At 32.2% G+C, this 19,478-nt stretch overlaps 2 protein-coding genes across 2 annotated transcripts in view; both read right to left on the minus strand.

The window, feature by feature from the left end:
- Positions 1–19,478, minus strand: part of LOC145256923 (hypoxia-inducible factor 1-alpha-like) — a 162,101-nt gene that overhangs the window by 126,567 nt on the left and 16,056 nt on the right. The gene's annotated exons all lie outside the window — the stretch shown is intronic.
- On the minus strand, positions 8,108–10,722 carry LOC145263357 (uncharacterized). The gene has a single exon (XM_080120394.1). It carries the CDS (start codon positions 10,191–10,193, stop codon positions 8,277–8,279), a length of 1,917 nt encoding a protein of 638 aa, XP_079976520.1. The 5' UTR covers positions 10,194–10,722; the 3' UTR covers positions 8,108–8,276.

A 19,478-nucleotide genomic window follows, 5' to 3' on the forward strand; every position in this document is an offset into this window, starting at 1 on the left:
TTGACTGGGATTACTCCCACCATCACCATTGCCTGCAACCTCCCACCACACAATCACGTAGTATTTCGTAGTAGCAAAACTACTACTCTTTCTCAGTGTTAATAAAGCTTTTGTACCGTTCACACGTGTGTCTCTAGATTACTAATACAGTCCACATAATATAACAATTGCTATTCGACTCATTCTCACTTGTAACGCGGTTATCTCCCTTGGATTGTCACGCTCTAAAAATGCTTGTAATTTGCAAATGTTTTCGTTTACATCTCAAATTTGTTTCATCAAAAGTAATAATGAAAAAAGGAAATAAAAACTATTAAAAAATTGTGGAATTTTGGTTATTTTAGTTCGAAAATGAAAGTTTTGTCATAAATCATAGAAAATTTGATATTCTTAGTGTATAATTTCACATTGTATTTCGTCACGGTCATTTCGTCCGGTCAATTCTAGCTAAATGGGGTGATGCCCTGAAAAGATAGGGAAATATTAAATTTCCATACCTTATCTCTTAAGAACTTGGCTGAACTTTATCAGCGGTGCGGTAGCAGTGTCAGAAATCGACATTAAAAATGCGTGAAAAAAAAAATTGAATAATTCGACCTCCTATCTTTCCAAGCTTATAACTACTTGAAAAATGTAATTCAAACCCTAATTTTTTTCAGTTAAAGGAGCAAAGACGAAATTTAAAAAATAACAGGTTTAATAGAAAATTATGCAATATTTGCTTTTTAAATCTGTTTTTTTTTTAAAAAAAGATTCGAAGAAAATCAACGAAATTTTACTTACTTCGCTTATAAAAAATATATATGAATTCCAAAAAGTCACTTACTTATAAAAATACTACTCAATGTGTACTCCCATTCTTCATTGTTAAGAATATATCCATAATTATATTTTAAATTCCATTTATTTTTTTAAATAAAAGAATTTATTTAAACGCCTGTTTGAAAAAGCCGCAATTACATAAGCATTTTTACGTTGTTATCGAAACGCCGGAAGTAGTGTTTGTTCTTGTTTTGAACTACGGATGGGCAGAAGAAACTAAAAACCACACATTCGCGTTTACCGTTTAGCCTTGTGTATGAAGAAATATGTGTCCCCATAGGTGAAAAATAGTCAAATTTTACTTATAAGTTTTTACCTTAAAAAAAAAAAGAAACAGTCGATTACTTTTTTTTTCTCAAAGAAATACATACATTTTTTATTTAATATATTTTAATTCTTCTTTATTGAGTGATATTTTTTTTAAATATCTAAAAAAAAAAAAAGAAAACATTCAATGAAATAGAAAAAATTGTTGTCGGCGTCCAATATTTACTTGACAATATTTACTTAACATAAGCTTCCACTTAAAAAAAAAAATCAACGTGATTTAAAAAAAAAAGGGTTTTACACTTTAGACTTTACAGGTAAATTTCCCCCCCCCAAAAAAAACACTTTTTTGTTTTAAATTAGAATATTTTATTTATTGATCTTTTATCTTCAATTTGTGATATATAAAACTTTGGTACGTAAATTAATTATTTAAATTTTAACAGACATTTAAAAAATGGGGGGGGGGGGGGTGAATTAAAAAAAACGTTTGTCTAAAATATTAGATTCAGTTCATTGGAAAGAGCATAAAATTGCACATTGAACCTGAAAATATCGCAAAAATTGAACCAATAGAAAAATGTTGATAGATTTTTTAAGTTTATAAATTGAAAAATATTTACTCGTAAAATTCAATTGATTTCATTACGTAGAAAAAATGGCTTCATGAAGGCGCGCCGGCACTTTGTAAACACTGTTTTTTTTTTTTTAAATAATATTTCTATTTAAAAGTTTATTTTGGAAGTATATTCCATAAAGAAAATAAACAAACCACTTTAAAAAGAGAAATTACGAGTTTTTTAATATTTTATTCGCAGTTTTCTGTTAGGGGTGTCAAAAATTCCACAAAAATTCTGATACACCTACTGGTGCGATTGGAAATTGCGCGGCGTTTATGTCACCGAATACTAAAATCTAAGGGAGATAACCAGCATAGACACAGCAAAAAATAATCATATTTTGCAAGGTATAATTTGGGACGTTTATTAATTAACGTACACAAAACAAAAAGTAAACAACCTGTTACTAACAAACGATGGCAATTAATTAAAAACAAAAATTAAATAAACTTGTTAATTAACAAAAATAAAAAGGACCCCTTTTTGAGGGAGATTTTGAAGTATTTACCGTCATTTTTTTTTTTAACGAAAATAAAAAATTAAAAAATTAGAAATTTGTTTGGGTTTGTATTACTGTACACATAGATTCGAAAAAGTTGTCAAAAAACAAATATATAACAAATAAATGTTATCAAAGGCAAGATAAGTTACTTTTCTGCTAAACTGGATATATTTTTTGTGTTTTTATTCAATGTAACATATTTATTCAGCTCGAAAAACATACAGTGTTTACCGATGTATTCGAAAATTCAAGATGGCGTCCCCACACCCTCTTTAACACCGTAAGTTTGGAAAAAGGTGTTATAAATAAAAAACTATACAAAATACTATTAAAAACCCGCCGAATATATGTCAACCCATGTCACGGTAACATGTATCGAGCGAGTTTTTAACAGTATTTTATCCGTTTTTTTTTTTTTTATAACATCTTTTCCCAAACTTACCGTGTTAAAGAGAGAATCAGACTCCATCTTGAATGTTCCAAATACATCGGTAAACACTGTATGGTTTTCGAGCTGAATAAACATGTTACATTGAATAAAAACACGAAAAATATATCCAGTTTGGTAGAAAAGTAACTTATATTGTCTTTGATAACATTTATTTGTTATATATTTGTTTTTTGACAACTTTTTCGAATCTATGTGTACAGTAATACAAACCCGCATAATTATTGCCATCATATCTGATATGATTTTTTATTTTCATTAATTAATAAGTTTATTTAATTTCTGATGTTTATTAATTCTGCACGCTGCATTGTAACAGGTTGTTTACTTTTGTCTGTTGTACGTTGATTAATAAGTTTATTTTGTTACAGTGTTCTATTTTAACTTCATTGATTAATTTGTGTGTGTGTGTGTGTGTGTGTGTGTGTGTGTGTGTGTGCGTGCACGCGCATGTGTCTTAATATCCGGGACTAACTTCATACGGCGCTTGCAGGTATTTGTGTATTTTTTTTTTTTTTTTTTTTTACTGCTTCAGCAATTTGTGAGACTAACCTCATTCATTGATCGCTAACTTGTTTCCTTTTCGTAAACTGCTTTGGCAATTTCCGGAACTCGGCTACAGTAATCGTGTAATCATTTTTTCTTTTTTCATATTTAACATTCTTTCATTGTTCTATTGATTATTTAACGTCCCACATTATACCTTGCAAAATATGCTTAATTTTGCTTTATCTATGCTGGTTATTTCCCTTAGATTTGAGTATCCGTTGGCACCGGCCTAATTGATTATTATTATTATTATTATTATTATTATTATTATTATTATTATTATTGTTGTTGTTGTTGTTGTTGCTGTTGATAATGCCGTTGTTGTTGTATATTAATTAACTAATTAATTAAAACTAGTGTCATAGTTACACATAATTAAAAAGAGCAAACAAACATTATTTTTCCTGAGATTTTGGAATAAGTAGTTTTACCATCATTTACGTTGCTAAGTTCTACTATATTTCAGCCAATGCATCCATCGATCTTCTTCAGATTTATTATTAATTTATGCTCTAGTTGATAATTTGATAGTTATTACGCGCTGGACTTCGTCAAAGTTGTAATTTTCACCTTCTTTTTTTTCATTATTAATCAGCGTGACATGTCTATTGATATTTAAAAAATGCAACGAGGGTTTAGAAGAAGAAGAAGAAGACGATGATGACGATGACGATGATGATAATGATGATGATGAGGATATCTGTATCTTTCCACTGATTGCGTACGTAAAAAAATAAATGTCCAAATCCTCAGTTCATCGGATATGTAGGGTCTGCCAAACAATTGGGAAAAATGGACCGCATCTTTCCGTGGCGTCAGATTTGTGTTAACTATACGAACTATGGAAAAGAAGAAGACTTAATTATTTTTAAAAACCTTTGTTTATCTTAAACTGCAATTAATAATTAATCTTTGTTATAATTTTGTTAGGTTTTAAGATTCACGCAGTTTAACAATTAATAATATTATAAACATCTGTATATTAAATACGAAATACGGTTTTACTGAATGTTCATTTGGTTACCTACGGGCTTCCATATTTTGTTCGGTAATAAGAGACAAACAAAATATGAGGTGGGGTGTGCCTACAAAATGCTTAATATTTGTGACATAATATTTTCAAATTGGTTTTAATCTGGCGATAAAATAGCTGACAAGAGTCATGTCTATATTAAAACTTAATTTTTTAAAAAAAATTAACACAATTAATTATAAATCTATGTTGTAACAGAACATTTTTGAAATAATGGAATTTTAATCGTTTTAATCTTTTAAAAATTAATTAATGTTTACGAAGTTTCTTTTTCTTTGCAATTCAACTGATTATAAATTATATTAATTCGAAAAAAAAAAAACGCTATTTAAAAAAAACATAATAATAATAAGTTTATATCAAATTTTTAATTGCAACTTCAAGGTAAATTTTTATTCAATATGTGTATTTAAATTTAAAAAAAATATTTTTTTTACTTATTTACTCTTATGTTTCATAATAAATATCAATTTCGATAGATTTAAATATATTTTGTTCGAATTTCGAAAAAAAAAAAAGAAATAAATAGGGACACACGCAGTAAAAAAATATTTCCGCTCGTATATTTTACGAAAACTGCATTTTATATGTAATTTCATTCGAAAATGGATAAGTATTTAAAATTTCACGAAAATCTGATCATTAGTTGATTTTTGCTAGATTTATTAAATACGGGTATGTTTTCACGTTCGGGATGTCTACTACAGGGGAACGTTATTTTAAAGCGCCAATTATGTAAACACGATGTTCGTCTCGTAATTTCATTATTTTCGTTCGATGAAAAAATTTTGCCCTTCTTCTTTTAAATGGTACAAAAGTTATACTGATAATATTAATTAATAATAAAGTTTCATCGTGTTACATATAGGGTGGGGGGTAATTCTGTGGTGAATTTTGGCAGTCCCTACGGATACGTAACAAGCATCGATATATACAAACATCACGTCTCATAGTGAAAGAGGGGAAAACACCACCGTGAATATGCGCGAAGAAAGTCGGATCGAGCATCAGTCGAAACATGGTCGAAACGTAAATATCAACAATGTTGATGAGGACACTAGTCCGAAATATGTACAAAGTAAACGGATGAAAGCGTTTTTGTATTCTTCAGCTTTCACATAATTAAAAGTTTGTTTGAAGCGGTTTTATCTAACACCAGCTCTTCCAACCCGACATTGCCCGGCGAAGGGGGGGGGGGGGTCTTTTTAAATTATTTTTTTTATTTCTTATTATTTCTTTTAATAGAATTTTGCTTTCGTCTTTAAATCAAATGTTTGTTGCGCAAATGTTTGTTATGAGAAATACTTTATCGCCGAAACTGGAGACGTCATTTTATTTCGCGCACTCCAGGGGAGAAATCAGTATTTTAAACTATGACCGAAGTTAGAAATGAATAACAAAAGAATTAAAATAGATAAACTTCCGGAAAGAACTATGAAAAAAAGTAAAGAAATTGAAAGAGAAAATATATCCATAATTGTTTAATTGGAAATGTTTCGATTTAATTAATGAAGATGGGAAAGTTTTTAATTTAATTTTGGGTTAATCATTCTTCAGTTTAATTTTTTTGTTATCTATTTCATGCTTCGGCCATAATTTAAAATACTGATTTCTCCCTTGGATTTTAATGGCGTCTCCAGTTTCGACGATAAAGTGTAGAAGTACTTAAATTTTTTTTAATGAATCCATGACTGTCAGAATGAAATCAATGGAAATATCAAACTTTGTAGATAAATTGATTAGTAAATCGAGTTATTTAGTAATTTAGCTCATTATACTCTTCTGTTATGAACATCTAAAAGTCGAACAAGGCGGTGATTGATTGAAAATCGTCATCATACGTAAAAGCTCCAACTTGTATCTTTTCATATATTTACTTATATATTGAAAAAAAATATATAATAGATAATTTTGTTTTTTTTCGACTTATTTCTTTTTCTTTTTTGTTGTTTGTTATTATTTTTTTCAGTATTGCAAATAAATATTGTTTTATTATTGTTTTATTTTCTAATAAATAATTTTCTTTCCGTACAAGTTTAAAACTATATTGCCTTTAAATAATTTATTAAAAACATATTTATGAACACTTGTTGTTTTTCAAAACCTCTGCAATTTATTTACGCCGATCACGTTCGTTTAGAAAGTTATACTTTTGAAAATGAGGAAAAACTGAAAGGAATTTGAAAACATTTAAACTGTTAAATAGAATAAAAAAACTTTATTACGTGCACTTTACACATTATGGATGAAATTAATTAAATGATCGTGCGACTAAAAAAAAAAAAGAAAAAAGAAGACGTACAAACTCTGCAAATTTCAACAGTTACATACAGAAATTTCTTTGGCACCGCCAACTTAATATTTTTGTCACTGTTTTACATTTCGTTAATTTCTGTTAAATCTTTCATATTTTTGTAAATATTTAACATTTTTTCAATTTTCTGAAAATATTAATATTTTTTTAAACTAATTTTCATTTCATTAATTTCTCTTAAAATATTCATATTTTTGTAAATAATAAACATTACAGTAATTTCTGTTAAAATATTAGTATTTTGGTAAATATTATTTTGTCATTAATTGCCGTTAAATGTTCATATTTTTGTAATTATTAAACAACTCAAAAATATATTTAAAAAACTCATAACAGTAAATAAACATATTTCATAAAAATAAATAAACATAGTTAAAATTTTTTTTTGCGTATATTTTGAGATGTCAATATTGAAAAGAAACAAGTCAAAACTTTTACACATTGTGATGATTTTCATTCAATTGCCATCTTGTTCGAGTTTTCAGTCTTTATGAGTTTAATGTCAAATAACCGTAAATCGATTATTTCGAAGGATGATAAGAAAGAAATAATATTGTACTCATTAATGTTGGTATTTTTATTTTCGTTACTTTTCCGTCTGATGCATATTACGGACTGAAATCCTAGGAGCTTAAATCTTTATCTTAAAAGTTTATCGGATTTAAACACATAACAACTGTCAAAAGTAGTTTCAACATATTTGAACACGAAAGCAACATCATCCCAAACGAAGCTAAAGATGATTGGATATAACATCATTCAAAACGTAATAAAATAATGAACGTTTATGAGGAGAAGACAATAATCCAAAGAAAAACAAAGAAAATAAGTTTTATGAGTTGAATAAAATGTATTTTTAAAGGCAAAGATTGAATTTGTATTTTATCTATTTTTGATAACATTTTTAAGAAAGAATCTTTTTAAAATTACTTTAATTATATTATGAAATGACTTGTCTGTATGATAAATTTGTTTATTTAATAAATAAATTACAATTCTTCATAAGATTGTCTCTCGATGTTATCGGATTTGGTACTATAAACTTATATTATTCATTAACAATTCTATTATTTTTTGTGAATGTAAAATGATCTTAATATTTGTTTCTATGAGATTTGTCGTTACTTGAGTTTTTCAACTTCTCTGTTTAATCATTACGAGTTTTGCCATATTCATTCTTGATGTATCACTGCTCCCTGCTGGGATTCATGATTATTATTCTAGATCATTTATCGAAAATGATAATACATCTAATTTGATGAAAATTTCAGCAATAAATTATATCTTTTTAAAAGAATACAAGTTTTCAACAATAATAACATGATTTTAAAAAATTTCAAAGTATTTTAAAAATATTTTCGAAATATTTTAAAAATATTTTCGAAACATTTTAAAAATATTTTTTAAATATTTTCAATATATTTTCAAAATATCTTCAAAACATTTCCAAAGTATTTCAAAAATATTTTCGAAATATTTTTGAAACATTTTTAAAATATTAAAAAAAATAATTTCAAAATATTTTGAAAATGATTTTCAGAAAGCTGGAAAAATTTCTTAGATCAGTTTATCATACATTTAAAGTAAAAAAAACCCTAGTTTTTTTAAATAAATTTTTATGGATAAAAAATGTTTGGAAAAAGTTATTAAATTATTTTTCGTCAAAGTCGACATTTCCAATCTCGTTTTGTGTTGACGCCTACAAGCCAGTCGAACTATTTTTAACAGAAACAATAAAGTCTTAAAAGTCGATCTTTAATACAGATCGATTGATTTCCGTATCGATTGATTCTGCTAATATTTCCCAGAATTTTCAATACAAGATTATTTTGATAATCAACTGTCGCTTCAAACCAACCTTTTCCGGGTTTGGTTTCGATGAGCACCGTATAAACGCCTGCGTCCGTTTCAGCATTAGCAGACTTTCGTCCAAAAAGGAAGGAATGTTCAATTAAATTTGTCGGTGGTATTTTTTTATGACTACTTTTGATCGATTCCAGATTTAATCTATGGCATTGTTTTTTTGTCGATAACATTTGATTAATCTCAGAAACGATGAATTTCCCAATCCGTTGAATGAAATGTTTTGTTATGTTCACCGATCTTGATTCATAACAACTGCAGTAGTTTTCACCAATTCCAGCATCGGCACAAGTTCGTTTCTCTGGAATTGGTTTAAACAAACTGATTCCTTTGTTTGCGTTATTCGATTTGATTTTCGCCACAAAACTCGAGGAAAGAATATCTTTTAGTGTTTCATGCAAATCATACGGACTAGTGAGTCGTTTCGTGTTTCGGCGAAGATTTTTTGTCGCTAAACTATATTTATTCTGAAAATTCTCCGGGACTTTCATTAAAACGAGAGGCATTCTTTCTTCAATTCGACCGATTAAAGTTCTTCGAATGGAGTCAAATCGATGACCATGGTCACTCATAAAAAGGAGAAATGAATTCTTTAAGTGATTGTCAGCATTTAATTTTTGGACAAATTTCAAAAAAGTATCATCAGCCAACTGTACAATATTTAAATGGCTATGGCCAAGTTCTGTGAGCCAAGAGTAAGCAAACCGAGGTAGGTGGTTGTATCTTTTGATAAATTGTTCATAATATTTGATTAGGATGACATGTTTCGGCAAATTTCCAAAGCACAGCGTCGATGACTTACTCAGTTGTACTTTACGACTTTCTAACATTAACAACAAAGGACTTATAAATTTATCGGCTGGGTACGAATCATCTATGGCTAACCAGAACGGCCGCATATAATGGTCTGTGGGTTGTGTATTGAATCCTTTTGATAAATAATTAAATGTTCCCAGAAGTGGCTGATCCTCGGCAAACATAGTCATATAACCGGCATCAGAGAAGTTCTTCCATATTAAAGGATAGGAATCATAAAAGTCATATAACGGGTCAACTAATGGTAATTCCGTCGGCTTCGCATAGGGATGCATTCCGGTCAGTACTGAAACCATGTTTGGAAAGGTATTGTCTCCAACTTTTGTATAACCTTGAAAGTCAAATGCGCCCAACACTTCAGTCAGGTATTTATAGGTTTTCGGCAACATTCGGATACCATTCAGTCGAGATAGCGAATCGACACCAAAAATATAAACGTTGTACCGTGTTTGATCTTTTGATTGAATGTTTGAGTTGATCCTCATTTTTTGGGGAGCGATATGCGCATGCAGGTTTGTATGAACGGATCCGGATTTATCTGTGCAAGAAACCCTAAAAAAGTCGGCTGCTGATATATCCATAGGGAAACGAATTTTGCGAGCCGGTTGATAAAGAATGTGATCGTCATCTTCATAACGTTCTACCGCATTGTAGACACACTCGGTGCTCGCTAAGTCCATACCTAACGTTTTGACCGCTGTTTCGTTTAAGCATACTTGACCAAACTCATTAAGATAAGTGACATCATGGTTTGCTGAGCACGACAAAGGATCGGGACGTTGAATGAATTGTTGAATCGATCTGTCAAATGGATCGATATTTGGTAAAACGCATCCACTTGATTTCACTGGAACCTGGCCATAAATATTAAAAGAATTCATGAAATAGACCGAGAAAATCATGACGAAAATAATCAGAAGGCATACTTTTTTGTTTATGCAAAATTTTTTGAAGCGCATCGTAACAAGTGTAACTCGAAATATCCACAATACTTGCAAATCTGTTAACTTATTAAAAACGAAAATCTTACATGTAACACAATGAAAACCATTAAAACGTTGTCATTTTGTCGCATTCAACTTTGCCTTATGAAAATGTAAGTATATTAAAAGATATAAAATATGAATACGTAATTTTTCTACAACAAAAAGTTTTACTCTTAAAATCAATAAATGGTTGTATAAAAAGTTAACAAAACTATGCAGTTAAGCTGTTGTGAGTCATGTGTACGAAGTTTTATAATTTAGAGATGTGAAAAATAAATGTAAATAAAGTTGAGCTTAGTAATCCTTTAATGGCTTGAATGACTTACCAGTCAAATTCGAAAATAAATCAAAATTTAGCAGGTAATCTGTCGCCTCTGTCGAGACGATTTCCAAAACAAATCCAATTGATTAGAATCGTTCACAGATTCCATTTCATTATTTTCATAAATCTCAGTTTTGTTTAAAAAAAATCATCGGTATATATATATATATATATATATATATATATATATATATATATATATATATATATATTACTTTTTTTTTTTTTTTAAAGATTCCTTGTTTGGGGAAGATTTGTTTTTTTTTCTTCTTTAATTATTCCTTTTGAAGTTTGAATTTCTATTGTTTATCTAGCAAAAAGCACATCTGCCGTTTTCTTAATGAGATCACATTTCCATTTCTGCCACTGTGTTGTTCTTGTGCTTTGCCAAGAACAACGAGTCATGGCTGGTCACTTAATGGAATGGTTTCAGCACAAACGCCAATGCCAACCACCGCGGCGTCACTGCTTCAATAGATAAAAAGCAAAAGTAGTAGTTCTTGTTGGCCAGAAAGAGAAAGTTAGCCTACTTTGCTTCTGTGCCATTTTTAGCCTAGTTTTGAAGGTTTCGCGCCGCCTGGCGCCTGATAGAAGAACGGAAACATGACTCTTTAGCTCGACCTCTGACCCCAGCTCACCAGCGTCTGAGAAATAAAACACTTCTTGTTAGTTTTTCTTGATTGCTAAAAACAGTGCCCGTTGTTATCAGTGTATGCACTAAACATTCTTTTCACGGAGTCTCCCCAATAAACGCCACCTCCTCTCCCCAAGGACTCTCAGACACAGTAACCCTAGAAACCTCTGTCCTTAAACGTTATTAACCCCTTTAAAACAATGCCGCAATGTATTTTTGATCTTTGAAAAAAAAAAAAAATAAATAAATAAATAATAGTTTATTTTTAGAAAGAGATTTTTAGAAGGAGATATAGAAACGAAATTTTTGCTGTTTGAAAATCATTTTTCTTGATATTTTTATACAAAAACAATTTTAATTCAGAACTTATTCCGTCCGTTAAGACTTTTAATATTGAAAAGACCATTTCAATAATTTTATTTGCAAACAAGTTTTAAGATGCGTCCATTCAATTTGTGCGTTTAACGATCAAAAAGTTATTTCAGTATTAAGCGTGACAGAACACTATTTAGACAAAATAATAGAAAATATTATTTTATGTCACAAACTACCAGAAAATATTATTTTCAACTGAAGCGAAGCATGACAGATCAACTGATAGACTAGTGTTGTCATTAGATAAGCATTTTCACGATACAAAACATACAATATCTTTCGATATGACAATTAATACAACAGGGAACGACCTGTTAATTTTATCTTTTCGGCTCACCAGTTGTCAAGGCAAAAGTCGCTTTTATAAGATAATGTTTAATGAGATGAAACGAGCGCCAAGTAAAAGTGAGGAACACTATGGATGTACTAACATTGATCAATGGTCTGAACATTGTTTGATTGCTTCTTTTTTACATGGGGGTCACCACTTATCAAGGCCCGAAGGCCACTCAGGGATAAGGGTTATTGCGTGTACAGTAATCAATGAGATAGTATTGTAGTAATCATTAGTATTGGAGGTTTGATAGAGTGTCTTACTTAAGGGGGCGGTTTGTCAGGAGTTTGTTTATGTTCGACTTGAAGACATCCAAGTTGTAGTCAGGTGAGAAACAGGCAAGCGGCAGAGAGTTCAACTGGCGTGCAGTTCTAAGAAAGAAGCTTTGCTCATGGAATCTACGTTTGGATTTAGGCACAGATAAAGAGTGGGGAAAATTATTGACAGTAGTTTCAGTCAGACGGGTGTTTCTCGTGAAAGATTGGCGAAGGGGGACGAAGGATTGGAGCTCAGACGAGCACATGCCATGGAAATTACGATAAAACAAAGACAGGCTCGCAACGTCTCTTCTGTGGGAGAGAGGTTGCAGGGAAGAGAAAAGGGCATCCCCCACTAAACCACAAAGTCTATTTTGTACTTTGTCAAGGCAGGATAGGCTGTTTTTAGCAGCTCCTGCCCAGATGTGGCAGCAGTACTCCATCCTTGGACGTACTTGGCTTTTATACAGATAGAGAATTGCATCAGTAGTGAGAAATCTTCTGGAGCGGTAGAAGGATCCCACCATTTTCCCAGCGACCTTAGCAACAGACTTGATGTAAGTGGTCCACTTTAGATCAGGAGTAAAGGTCAAACCCAGAAGCTTGTCAAAACATGGAGCCATCCATTTCAATTGATGCCAGATGGGGATTAGAGCGTTGATGATGTAAAGATAGAAGCTTGGCTCTGGATGCAGTAAAAGTAACCAGCCACCTCTTCCCCACTGTACCACGTGCTCAAGATCAGAGGAGAGAGAATTAGAGAGAACTTTGTCATTTACGGCCTTTGATGTGTTGCCATAGATGGTTGTGTTATCAGCATAGATGTCAACGAATGATTTAAGTATGTGTTTTGGGAGATCATTGATGTAGATCAGGAAGAGAGTTGGGCCCAGGATGGACCCCTGAAAAGGGCATCCCCCACTAAACCTCGAAGTCTATTTTGTACTTTGTCAAGGCAGGATAGGCTGTTTTTAGCAGCTCCTGCCCAGATGTGGCAGCAGTACTCCATCTTTGGACGTACTTGGCTTTTATACAGATGCATTAATACTGTGAGCTCCTGATTTCTGCCCATCAACCACTACTCTTATGAACCTGTTGGAGAGAAATGATATAATGATTGAGAAAACATTTCCAGTGATACCGTAGCTGGACATTTTGTGAAGTAGGCCCTTATGCCATACCTTATCGGAGGCCTTTGATATGTCAAGAGCAATTACCCTAGAAAGGTTGCCTCTGTCGAGAGATTCGCTAATCCTATGAGATATAACCGTTAGCACATCTGCTGTAGATCTTGCAGAGCGGAAACTATATTGCATGTCACTAAGAAGGTTGTTTCTGTTGAGGTGGTTGACTACTTCTTTATTCAATATGGATTCCAACAACTTACTCATGACACATAGGAGACTTATTGGTCTGTACTGAGATGCAGATGACTTTTCACCTGAATTCTTTAATACAGGGCATACTGATGAGGTTTTCCAGGGTGCTGGAAAGCATTTCTCCTTAAGGCAACGCTTAAACAGTTTTGTAAGTATGGGAGCAAGTTCTGGTTGGAGCTTTATCAGCACTATAACTGGAATGCCATCAGGGCCAGTTGCTTTACTGGAATTAAGGTTCTTGATTAGTTTGGCGACCTCAAGCACAGATATTTGTATGTTGCATAGCATGTTGTCTGTTATTGGGGAAAATACGGGGAGTTGATGGCCTTTGTCGCATAGAGTAGAATTAACTGCAAAGTTCTTGGCAAATAGTCTGGCCTTGTCTGCTGCTGACGAGATGACCTCAGGTCCATTGATGATGGTTGGGATAGAACGCACGCTTCTGTTCAGGATCCTGTTTGCTATTTGCCAAAACTGGTGGGAACCAAGCTGCTGCTCAGCTACTTTGGATTTAACGGATTGAGCGTATACCCCTCTTGCATTTTTATTACTGTTTTACAGTGGTTGCTGGCATTCCTGAAAGCATCTTTAGTCTCAGTATATCTATTACGTTGGTAGCTATGAAGAAAGTGATTTCTGTGCGCGATGGCAGCAGCACATTCTGGGGAGAACCATGGCTGGCTGTAAGGTTTTTGTTGGAATTTTGTGGATGGTATGAATTGGTCTATGCCAACAATTAACCATTCGGTCAGGTCTGATACTATGGAGGACACGTCCTTTTTAAACATGGAGTGCAGAGGTAGATCAGATATGAATGTACGGAAGCTATCCCAGTCAGCCATAGAGTATCGGTATACAGTACGGTGGAGGGGTACGTCTGGGGACTTATTACATTTCATTTTCTTAACTTAACTGCTACAACAGAGTGGTCGGAGGATCCCAGAGGAGATAGAACGGAACATGAACATAGCTCAGGGGAAGTTGTGAGGAAAAGGTCTAGTAGGCTTGCATACTGACCGGTAGTATCGGGCACATGGGTGGGTTCATGAACAATCTGAGTGAGGTCATAGGCGGTGGCAAAATCATGACAGAAACTCCCCTCATCATCGGTTTTATTTGAGTGGGTCAGCCATTCCACATTATGGACATTGAAGTCACCACAAATGTGAATGTTAGCCGAAGGATGAGCAGACAGGATGTGGTCAATTTTCTCAGATATGCTCTTAAAGATAGTAACCCCACTGTTGTGGGGGCGATAGAGGGCAAATATAAATTCAGTGGTATAAACTAGTGCAACCCGGAAGCACATATAAGGCAAATTAGGGTCTTCTCTGGATATATCCCTACCACATGGAAAGCCATCTTTGATGTAGGCACATATTCCATGCCCATGGCGATCTTAGGGGTCAGATTTAGATGTTAAGTTAGAGTATCCTTTAATTATAAACTCATCTAGGAAAGTGGTTGGTCCTGTGCCAGTTTCACTTAGAAAGAATATGTCCGGTTTTGTCTCTTGTAATTGTGTTTCAACCTCTGGAAGGTTGGAACGTAGACCCCTGATGTTGGAGAAGGAGACTTGGTAGTAGGGGTCTACGTTGAAGGATGGGGTTCTAGGTTTATTCGTGTATTTTTTTTTTAGATTTGTCATGTTGAGGTTTTGGGATTTATGGAGCAGGTCGATAGACTTGGTTGGAGCAAGACAGAGAGGGAAAGTAAGAGAGAAAAAGACAATAATTTTTTTTGTAGCACATGATAAGGTAAAGCCGTAAAAATTACCCACTAGTATGGCATCGAGAGGCCCTACCAGAAACTACTGTATGGTCCAGAATCCATTCACCAAATGGCAATACAGCAGCCCCGGTACTTTGCACCCGCTGATAGGACAGCCTCCTTAGTGGTTAATCCAAGGTTCGGGTCCCTGACTATCAGGCGGGTAACGTCAGCCCAGATGAAACGTTTACCTCCAGCACCCTAACTAGTGACATAACCACAAGGATAGACATAGAAACAGAAAATTTCCGACATCTTAGGCTACTGTTTACAAAGTACTACCGACCTAGAAAGCAGCTTTTTCTTCACCCTTTGTCAGAAAAATCACTCATTGGAAATGAGGACTAAATGACAAAATAGGAGAAACGAGAGCTACTGGAGCTGCCGATAACACATCCACATGCATTATCTACTCTCCATTAAAAAAAAAGCGGGGGGGGGGAGGTGAGAAGGACTTATTAATATCTACTTAGTATAAGTCCGTTGCCCCATTCCCAGCTTAGAGTAGTACTTGAAGATAATCTCCCCCCCATGTTAATGCATAGATACTTTTTGACTTTATCTCATACGAGAATGTTCGACCATTCTAGCTACACCCCCTTAATAAATATGCTATAATGGAACTTTTATCAAATTGGAAGTCTGGTTATTTTTAACTCGTTTAAAAATCTGGTTAAGAAGTAATACATTTAGGGTTATGTATTAACTTTAGACTAGCTAGAAGTAATGCATACTTTAGAGAAAAAAAAGTCGCGTGTTTTTGAGTTCAGATAATATGCAAATATAACTTGGGAAATGTTTATTTTCATGGGAGACTGTTTTTTCGTTTTAAATATAAGAAAAAAGTATTGGTTAATAATAGATATTTGACAATAAACATTTATGAGAAAGATAAATAAAAAGAAAACGACAAATATTCAGGATTAAAGTCAAACCTGGAATAAGGAAAAAAAAGCAAAAAACAAAGAAAAACATGTTAGTGCTTATGAGGCGGTCCATGGAAATAATCGTGTGACATTGGATTTGAAGACAACTAAGTTATAATCCATAGGGAAGCAGTACCGCAGTATATATATATATATATATATATATATATATATATATATATATATATATATATATATATATATATATATATATATATATCTCACAAAAGCTTGCCATCTCTTCAGATTGATGTTGGGCGTTTATGTGCACGTAGATGGCTCTCCCACTCAGTTTCATTCTTGCAGAATCGTTCACAGGGGAACGCTCTCTCGCTCTCTCTCTCTCTCTCTCTCTCTCTCTCTCTCTCTCTCTCTCTCTATATATATATATATATATATATATATATATATATATATATATAGATAGATAGATAGAGGGAGAGGGTATTAAATTATTTTACCAATAGAAATTACGGTGCTAATGAACTTACTGATTCGCGCTATTTTTTTAATCGTATTTCCAAGTTTAATTAAAGTTTTATGATATGCTTCTTTTTTTATTCAATTGTAAGGTTAAAGTACAGAATAGGTACAAAACACCCTCCCCTCCCCACGTTAAGAATGGCTTTTTAAATAATAACGTTATTATTTCAGCACAGATCAATAAGTGCACTAGTACTGAAATTACAAATTATTGAAGAGAAAAACGTGCTAAATTAAAATGTTAATAACCCTTAATTTATTGAATAAAAATACCTGTTAATTTACAATTTTACTGATGTATTTTTAGAAATGATTAAGGTAAAAAAATCACAACATCTAGTAAAGAAGGAAAAATGTTCTTTTAGAAGATGCGTTTAATATTTACAATAATACTAGACTACCCGTAACCCGTTATGCTGTGGAATAGTGAGTATACATAATTAATGTATAAACGTGATATTCGTGACGGAAAGAAAATACTTTAAACAATTACGTAAATAGATCAAGAATATATATATATATATATATATATATATATATATATATATATATATATATATATATATATATATATATGTTCCATAGCAGAAACATTCGTGTGCAAGTATATTAAAATAAAAAATATAGATAAATTTCTGTGAATCGTCTTATTATACCCCATTACATGTACGTGTGATTATCCTCACTTGATTTCATAGACATAATGGAAAATTATTGACGAATGTTTTATTTTTTTATTTTGTTATGATAAGGTGCAGTGAATAAGTATTATGGTATGCCTACGATGCACAGTCAGAAATCAATACAGATTAATCACTATAATAGTACATTACTCTATAAGTATGACGGCTTTCGTTAATTGTCATGCTTCTTTGTTTACGAAGCCATCTTGCGGAAGTGACATCAAACAAATTTTAAGGTACGGATGACCAACGCTTGTCGGAATTTATCCTGCTTCCAGATAAATTCGACGCTAAAGTAACTAAGCTGAAAAAAAAGCATGAAGCAAAAGAGGGGAGGGGGTAAAGAATAAAATATAAATGTCTTGCTTTGAAACGAAGAAGAAATTTTATTTACAATAGGTTGCAAATTTTTCCCTTTGCGGGCATTTAACTTAAGAAACGCCAAAGTAACATATTATGAAAAAAGTAACATGTAATAAAAAAATAACAACACTGGTTCTTATAAAGAAGTTGTGTGTATCCATAAACGAATACAACAATAATGTACAAAATAGTAGTATCTCCTAATCACACTCGCATGTGAAATTAATTTTAGGAGCGTACTCACAATTGAAAGCCAGTCAGGCACGTGCCTTTTTCTTTTTTTTTTTGTTTAAAGTCCTTTTAGAACTCCCTTCCCCTCCATGTTCGCGTGCAAACCGTAGAGACACACATGTATTACAGGAGCAAGACCTCGTCGCTTGTCCGGATAGGAAATTCCAAAATTCCTTGTCACGTAAAAAGGTATTTTCTTTAAATTCCACTCCTTGTAAAATAAATACGCGCAAAACCGCAGCCACGTAGTTAATTTTCAGAAGTCTGTCTCGTCACAGCCGGGTATTAATTTCATGCCGGGTTTACTTCTTTGAAGGAGGCTCTTCAAAATTCCATTTTCAGCGCCGGGCAATGAACACGTTCACTCTCCACGTCAGCAGAATTTCAAAAGAGAACGAAATACGCGCTGGGCTCGTGACGTCACCACAGAGCTAGCATTTCCCCTTTCTCCAAATTAAAGGGAGTTTCGTACAAACCGAAAATATACGAAACTAAAAATCATAATGGATACAAAACACAAAAAATCATATATAAGAACCAGATAAACAATAATAAATGGGGGGATGCACCATTATTGGTACAAAAAAATTCCAACACGCTGTATATAATGTAGTTTTTTTTAAAGCAAATATAAAAATAAAAGTTTTATTCAAACAGTTTTTATTTGAACTTTTATAACAAAATTATAAGTTTTTTAATAAAAATATGTTTATGAACTGTTTTTTGTAGTCAAACATCAGGTGTTGGTAATGTTTTTACATCAAACATAAAAATACAATTGTTATAAAAAATATTTGTGAACTGTTTTTTAATCAACAACAAAAAAAACAGTTCATAAATATTATTTGATAGCAGTTATATTTGTATGTTTAATGTAAAAAAAAAAAAAAAAAAATTACGGACACTTATCAAGTTTAAAAAAAAACAGCTCATAAACATTTTTTTGTTATAATTTAACTTTAAAAGTTCCCATAAAGACTGTTTGAATAAAACTTCGGTAAGTTTTACTAAGTTTCCATTTCAAGATTTTCCTTGAAAATGACCTCCTTTATATGTTTTCTGTATGTTGAAGTGAAAACGAATATCGCATTTAAATTTTCCCTAAATAATTAGTTTTCCGGATATTAAGCAATGTAATTCCTTATGTTACAAGTGTTCGTCATTGTTGTACGCGCAAGCGCGCATTTTTTGGCGCTTGCGCGTACAACAATGAGCAACACTTTTAAGATAAGGAATTACTTTTCTTAATATTTGGAAACCTAATTATTTGTGGAAAATTTTAATGCGATATTCGTTTTCAACATATCTGAAAAACTTATACTCATCAAAGGAAAATATTAAGGTGGAAATCAAATAATAATTTACCAAAACTTCCATTTTTATATTTGCTTAAAAAAAACTACATATATATATATATATATATATATATATATATGTGTGTGTGTGTGTTGGTCATCCGTACCTTAAATTTGTCAGACGTCACTTCGACCGAATGATTTTG

This window comes from Euprymna scolopes, chromosome 3 (assembly GCF_053919585.1).
Source record: "Euprymna scolopes isolate OS-2025 chromosome 3, ASM5391958v1, whole genome shotgun sequence".
Classification (NCBI taxonomy): Eukaryota; Metazoa; Mollusca; class Cephalopoda; order Sepiida; family Sepiolidae; genus Euprymna; species Euprymna scolopes.